The 7,945-nt window shown below is 32.4% G+C and overlaps 1 protein-coding gene across 2 annotated transcripts in view; it reads left to right on the forward strand.

Moving 5' to 3' along the window:
• Snx2 (sorting nexin 2) overlaps nucleotides 1–7,945 on the forward strand; it is a 32,880-nt gene that overhangs the window by 20,897 nt on the left and 4,038 nt on the right. Inside the window, exons 7-14 of one of the 2 annotated variants that reach the window (XM_010627248.3) lie at nucleotides 1,705–1,780; nucleotides 2,537–2,650; nucleotides 2,895–2,988; nucleotides 4,335–4,540; nucleotides 6,049–6,192; nucleotides 6,622–6,633; nucleotides 7,328–7,408; nucleotides 7,516–7,587. In XM_010627248.3, coding sequence (XP_010625550.1) covers nucleotides 1,705–1,780; nucleotides 2,537–2,650; nucleotides 2,895–2,988; nucleotides 4,335–4,540; nucleotides 6,049–6,192; nucleotides 6,622–6,633; nucleotides 7,328–7,408; nucleotides 7,516–7,587 — 799 coding nt within the window. The remainder of the gene's footprint in view (nucleotides 1–1,704; nucleotides 1,781–2,536; nucleotides 2,651–2,894; nucleotides 2,989–4,334; nucleotides 4,541–6,048; nucleotides 6,193–6,621; nucleotides 6,634–7,327; nucleotides 7,409–7,515; nucleotides 7,588–7,945) is intronic. The other variant, XM_010627249.3, reaches the window with a different exon arrangement.

Here is a 7,945-nt window from a genome sequence, read left to right on the forward strand (position 1 = left end):
TGTTTTTTGAGACAAGGTCTTGTTATATGGTTCAGGCTGGCCTTGAACTCACTATGCTGTGCACTGTGAATCTTTTTTCCTTTTTTTTTTCTGGTACCGGGGATTGAACTCAGTCCCTTGTGCTTGCCAGGCAGGTGCAGTGCCACTGAGCTAAATTCCCAGCCCCCATTGTGAATCTTAAAGAATGAAATATGTATGTAATATATTTCAAACTTTCTTGATCATAAAATCAGTCACGAATATTGTATGAAAGAGACTAGTAATCTGCAAAACTGGGAAATGTTTTAGCATATAAGGGGTATCAAGTATTTACATTTAGTTTTGAAATGTTGTAGTTTCTTAAAGATTGGCTACTAGACATTTTGTCTTCCTTGCTACTTGTTTATTTAACAGATATGTGAGTCTTTGCTATTTACCAGCACTGAGATGAACAGTTTACACAGACTGCTTTCAGGTAGCCTGCAGTCTTAACAACTAAATAACTTACCTAATAGTGTTGGGAGAGTTTCACTGTTAAAATGTGAGTGTAATTTCAGTTTGAAAATAGAAGCATTTTTTATATTTATAAGATTAGTGTCTTGCAGCATCTTTTTTTTTTTTTCTGGCTCCATAATATAAGCAACAATTTTTAAAACTCACACTGGATATTGTTGTTATTATTATTATTATCATCATCATTATTAAATGTTTTTATATTAGGATGACTTTATGTGACTGCCCAACTTAAATGTTTAATGGTAGGGGTTACTGGGAATCAAACTCGGCCTCAACGCTTGCCAGGCAGGCGCTGTGCCACTGAGCTACATTCTTGGCCCTGGTATATTTTTATTTAAATGTGTAAAAACAAATTAACATTTAAACATAAATACAATGGTCATGACTATTGTATTGAATTGGCTCTAATCTTGTTAAGTATTAGAAGAAATTACTATGATTTAGAATTTATAGCTTAAGATTTAGAATTTATAGCTTAGGGCCAGGGATTTAGCTCAGTGACACACCTATCTCTCAAGCATAAGGTCCTGAGTTCAATTTCTGGTACCAAAAAGAAAGGAAATTATTTATTGACTTCCAAAGAAACAATAAAGCTATATAAACTGAGGTAAATTCAGGCTAATAGTGATTGCAATAATGTCTCTCTTTTATATTTTTACTTTATGCAGTACCATATTTAGATAGGACGTTTATGAAAAATAACAAAACCTTAGAAACAATATTGAAGAAATTCAGTCCTTGTCAAATTAGGACCAAAACTGATGATGACCCTTTAAATCTGTTAACAAGCAAAAAATGGTGAATTGTTTCCCAAATTGGTGATAATAGCAATTACAGTCATTGACTATAATATGTATCTTGAGACTCGTATAATTGGAATATACTAATTCTACCCAAAGGTAAAATTACTAAACAAGTTCATATATCCTCTTCCAACTAATACTTGGCAGTAAGAAGTTTGGTAAGTTATTAACATCTTTCCCATTTTTTATCCCTGCCCTAATCCCCTGCCATAAAATCAGTTTTCAAAAGACGAGTAAAAAGGTGTTTAATTATTAGATTACTCTAAGACTCTAAATAGTTAAATTGAGGGAAGAATAATGAGGCCAAGGACACCTTTTCCTTAATTTTTCAGTTTTATTTTTTTGTTGAAATACTGTTTAAACTAAATGCTATTAGTAAAAGTGAAATTTATATTCTTAAATGTAGGTATCTTCAAAGAACAGTAAAGCATCCAACTTTACTACAGGATCCTGATTTAAGACAATTCTTGGAAAGTTCAGAGGTATTATTTCTACTTTAAATTTATGTATATATTATATCCTTACATTTGTCATGATGTGTATAACAATATTTAGTAAATAACTACATTAATAGATGGAACGGGTGCTAATGTTTTTGCCTTTCATCAAATTTTAGCAGAATATCTTCTTGAAAATTTAAAATCAAGTTATATTAAAGTTTTGAAATGCAAATCTGTAACTTGAGAGAGCTTCAATTATAAATATCCTGTTTTTTATATTTGAGGTGTTTGACACATTATGAACTTTTAAAAAGTTGAGAATTCTAATTGTACTTGAGAGTTTTTTAAAATTTCCTTGAGTCACAGAATTTTTTAAAAGTTAAAAATCACACCGATGTTCTTAACTGAACATACAGAGATTTTTCTCAAGACTTCTTTCCTTATAAATAGTTTATTTCTGCTAGCAAACAGGTGGCCAGTGTTTGTATACTTGGCAATTTCTTAATATATTTTGACAAATGGTGTTTGTTCCATCTAAATGTAAACGTGCAGAAGCAAAGCAAATGGAAAGTCTATTTTTTAAGTTTTCCTTTGAGAATGTACAAGTAGTGTGTTTGAGCAATTAGATCTCACTATTGAAATGTATGAGAGTGAAAAAAATACAACCACTTTTCTTTTTTTCCCTTCATTTCTTTTTTCTTTTTTTTTAACTTTGGGAGGGGAGGGTCCCTCTTGTGCCCAGTTAAACCTCCTGGCTCTTAACTGGTTTGTTTGCCCTTATTTGTCATTCAATTCCAGCTGCCTAGAGCAGTTAATACACAGGCTCTGAGTGGAGCGGGAATATTGAGGATGGTGAACAAAGCCGCAGACGCTGTCAACAAAATGACAATCAAGATGAATGAATCGGATGCCGTAAGAGCTGATTTTTCGACTTGAATAATGAGATGAATTAATGAGCCCAACAATTGCATTTTAAAGCTGTACAAGTAGAAAATAGGATATTAATTTGCTTATTGAGTTTAGTTCTCAGCCACATCAGTTGACCACACCATGGTTAATTCGTTGCTTTAAAGTAAGGAATGTAACTTGCTATTGGTAACCTAATTTACAATGGTTTGTTCTTCCTAAATTAACCCCATTTTTCATTTTTTCTTAGTGGTTTGAAGAAAAGCAGCAACAATTTGAGAATCTCGACCAGCAGCTTAGGAAACTCCATGCCAGTGTGGAAGCCTTGGTCTGTCATAGAAAAGGTTTGTCTATTATTTCTGTGTTTAACACGATAAAGCTAAAATTTAAATATAAAACTAAGAGGTCAGTTGTAGTATTTGATCTAAGTTTTCCTTTAGAAGAGATTCATAAAATATACTGAATTCTTGATTAAAATTATCCATTTGATTACCTCTGTTTAATGTATTTACAGCTTAACATAAGGTATAACTTTGATTATGATAAAAGCTTAAGATTCAAAACATTGGTATTTAAACATTTTCTTAAATTTTTTGTGCTTATATTTCCATAAACTTGGAAGCATATTCTCCATTTTTGAACCACAGTATTTAAAATCTGAGAATTTTATGGTGAAAGTACGTTTAAAAAAGCTCAGTGGTAATTTTTAATCCACAGTGAAACTTACCTTTTATGGTTTTATTTTTAAAGAGTCCACAACTTTTGAAGCTGGGCATCACCATTCCACATGCCTACCATCCCAGCTCTCGGGAGCCTCAGGCTGGAGCATCGCTCAGAGTTCAAGGCCACCCTGGGCTACAAAGTGAGACTCTGTCTCAAACCCCACCCCAGAAAAGAGAGTCCAGAGCTTTTCATTATCAGTTTTCCAAAGTACTTAATAAGTAGTCTAGTATATGACCGCACCAGTAATATGTCTCACTAAGTTATTAACAGATCTATGACTGCATTTATTATTGAAAGTAGTTTTCACAGTTTCTTTTCATATTTATCATATATCTCTTAAGGAATGGGCTTCCTGGTTTTTTCAGAGAGCTTTATGTAATATAGAGCAATTTCTAAGCTTTGTAATTTATTTATATTATATAGAATTTTAGAAATTCTAGTATCTAGTGAACATTTTTGTACAAGAAAAAAGACTAAGATTGACATGAACTGCATATACAGTTTTGCCCTGCTTTTCTTTTGAGTTAAAATTTCTCATTAAAAGTTAGACATTTTTATCAACAAAATACAAAGGTCAAATACTTGTGATTCTAATACTTTCTCATATTGAAACTACACGTTTTGTCTTTCGATTATTTAGACATTGTTCACCACCTGAATGTAAGCAGTGAGTGCAGTGTAGTGTTTTGTTTTGTTTGTTTTTGGTAGTGCTGAGGGTCACATCCAGGACCTTACACTTGCTAAGACAGACCGCCACTGAGCCACACCCCTGGCCCAGCAGTCATTCTTCTTCATTGGATTTTTGAGCATTTGGTATTTATGCCCTTGGCATATTAATTTGATGTCATATTATTTATTATTCAGACCTTTCATGGATAAATAAAATTTAGAAAGACTGTAGAAAATCAGTGGAATACTTTAAAATTTTACAAGCAGACACTGTAAGTGAATACTTTTTTCATTTCAGAACTTTCAGCTAATACAGCTGCCTTTGCTAAAAGTGCTGCCATGTTAGGTAATTCTGAGGATCATACTGCTTTATCTAGAGCTTTGTCTCAGCTTGCAGAAGTTGAAGAGAAAATAGACCAGTTACATCAAGAACAAGCTTTTGCTGACTTTTACATGTTTTCAGAACTGCTGAGTGACTACATTCGTCTTATTTCTGCAGTAAAAGTAAGTCCTGCTTTGCCATCTCTTTTGAATTCTTTTCAGTGGAGTTGTTTGCTTTAAAAAGAGTTTGTTTAGCCAAATAATTAAATATGAAAATTCTGTACCATACCAGTACTGTGCATTTAAATGGCTTCAAAATGAGTATTTGTAACTTAACATTTTCTTTCTCTATGACTTGAGTAGAATAATAGACAAAATTAGTTTTTAAGGGGCATGAGGAATGCCAAATAAGATAGAAAGTTTTATACATTTACTTAGATATTCATATATACAGGTTTGCAACTAACTGCATTTGTTCAGTTGTTCTGCAGTAAATGGAACTACCTGTCATTCATGGGAGTTGTAGCATGAATTTGGACTGTGTAGTCAGACTTTCTGCCTGTCATCATCATGAGTGTATAGATGAGATGGGGCTGAAGTGAGTCATAGGTTGTACTCTAGAATGGTAATGTTTCAGTATAAATAGAACAATTTCTGAATAGTTGGGGAAACAATCCAGTTTAAAGAATAAGTGTTCTCCATATATCTCTAATTTTCATTCATTAAACAATGCTAACCAGTCTATCCTGTGTTTCAGAAGATTCCTCATGACGTTTTCGATATCTCTGAATTGGTAGAAACATCAGTTATCATAGGGTAGAGAGAAGTGGGTGTTTATCCTTTCCCTTGAACTGAAATATCTAGGAAGTTGATGAGATCTTATTCCTTTCTCTCTTACAGAAAATGTTTTTCTGTGACCAAATTAGTATTTATCTATGATGAAACCATTGATACATTGCCTGTTTATTGATGATTTTATTTTCAAGGTAATCATAAGTCATTAGTAGAGGACTTGGCTCTTCAGACTAGTGCTTTCTTAGATTTGATAAAAGCTTACCAATTTTGATCCTCTTTACTTTTTTGTAGCTCAGGGGGTTAAACCTAAGCTCTCACACTGAGCTACATCTTCAGCCCTTTTTAAGTTTTGAAACAGATGGCTGGACTGAGTTCATATTTGTAATCCTTCTGCCTTAGCCTCTCAAGGTGCTGGGATTACATGTGCATGTTCACTGTTCCTCACTAAATTGTGATTTCTTTAGTTAGTGTGAGTGAGTTCAGTCATCTGTACAAATCAAAGTGAATTACATGTCTTTTCCTTTTTATCATATTTATCCTTAACAAATGCTTAATATTAATTAACTTTGTTTTATTCACATCAAGAGTGCTTTTCCAGCCTGAACTCAAAACCCTGTCTCAAAATAAAAACTCACGAAAAAAAATTTTTTTAACTTCAGCAAGTAAAGTGGATTTTGTTTTGCTTATTACATTCCGAGTTACTATTTTTTATCCATAGTTTTGTTTTAAATGAATGCATGTGGAAGTTTGCTCTTGTTATCACCATGTTTATTTCTACCACCTCAGTATATTAGGATAACATTTAAATATATGGTTGTATTGCTTTCAGTATAGTGGCACTTCTGTGTAACAAAGGTGTTTTACAGTGTTACTGGCATTGTGTCATTCACTTATAGGGTGTGTTTGACCATCGAATGAAGTGCTGGCAAAAGTGGGAAGATGCTCAAATTACTTTGCTCAAAAAACGTGAAACTGAGGCAAAAATGATGGTCGCCAATAAACCAGATAAAATACAGCAAGCTAAAAATGAAATAAGAGAGGTGATTACTTAAATGCTTTCTTTACTCAAATTTTTCATGTCATTCATTTTTTCTGAACCATTGAACACTTAACTATTTCTCCATATTTTATGAACTGTTAGAATTATTTTTAACGTTTTGATCACCACTGAAATCTCCATAGCCCCTTTGTTGCCTTCACATGATTATAGAATGGATAAAGAAGCATACATGGAAACAGTCTAAAATGAATCTTTACATTAAATATGTATCTATTTCCTTTTACGTGGTTAATTTTATTGCATATGATTACTCATTTTGTGTCAAAAAATGGTTTTAGGAATGGACTTATCCCACATTTAGCTGTCCAGGCAACATTATTCCCCATATATATGTATTATATATGGTATTTTAATAAATTTATATAAGTTTATTATAATTTATACACTTTTTTTGCCATGCTTCAATAAGGAAATTGAAGAGGTAGGACAATGTTTATATTACTAAAAATAAATGTACCTGCTCTTTGAAGAGTATGTACTGGTGTTTGGATTACATAATGAGAAAAAAATATCATTTCATTGCTTAAATCTTAAGTTACTTTATTTTAGCTCTTCCATTGGTCACTAATAACATGTTGTTTCTGTACTGAATTTAGTGTTAACTGATGGTTTTTCAGCATACCATAATTCCACTTTTTTTTTAACTTAGTCATTTTACCATTACAAAAATGTATTTTTAGATATTTGTCATTTTCCTATTTTAAAGTATTTCCATGGGCATATAGCTAATGAATATGTATTCTTGAAATTTAGTGTTATCGGTATATTCTGAAATAATGATAAAAAATTGTATATTAACACGGTTTGATAGTGAGTTTTATGCTTACAATTCTTTATGCCATATCTAATTATAAAGTATGGGCACTGTAGTTCATTAAGCATTGCAATATTCTAATCTGAGGAAACCTGCCAGTGAAATATTAATGGAAATTAGGCTGACATGCATTTTACCAGTAGGAAATAAGGTACGGCTTTGATGCTGTTGGGTTTTGCCATTATTGAGCCATCTGAGTATTTTTAGGCATTATGTTTACATGAGTGGCGTGACAGCTGCTACTGTAGTCTTTTCCCCCCAAAATGAAATATTTGTTCTTTTTTTGTTTTGTTTTTATTAGTGGGAGGCAAAAGTACAACAAGGCGAAAGAGATTTTGAACAGATCTCTAAAACAATTCGAAAAGAAGTGGGAAGATTTGAGGCATGTATAATAATTTTCACTTATCTTTTCACATTTTGGTGCAATTTCATGTTGAATTGAATTTATTTTTCTGCTAATGTACTTTTTGCATGCATTGTACTTAACAGAAAGAAAGAGTGAAGGATTTTAAAACTGTTATCATCAAGTACCTAGAATCATTAGTACAAACACAGCAACAGGTAAGCTAATTCGATAAATTCTTGGAATTTGTTTTTGGCATATTTTTCATTTTAAAGAAGATGATTAATGATATAGGCTTTTAAGTTCAAGAATAAGAAATAGACATACTGTTTCCAACATCCAGCTATTCTGAATTGTGTTACTGTAAGTGGGTGTGCATGTAATATGATGACATTCTGCTTAGAAAATCTTTTGGGAAGATACCCAAAGAAGGGAGATAGCTAAGTCAAATGAATTTTAACTTTAATTTTTTGAGGTATCTCCACACTGATTTCCTTAGTAGTTGTTGAACTGGTTTGCATTCCCACCAACAGTGTAGAAGAGTTCTTTTTTCCCCCACCTTGTCACCAGTGTTTG

Source organism: Fukomys damarensis, unplaced genomic scaffold, assembly GCF_012274545.1.
Source record: "Fukomys damarensis isolate Sample0158 unplaced genomic scaffold, DMR_v1.0_HiC HiC_scaffold_3, whole genome shotgun sequence".
Classification (NCBI taxonomy): domain Eukaryota; kingdom Metazoa; phylum Chordata; class Mammalia; order Rodentia; family Bathyergidae; genus Fukomys; species Fukomys damarensis.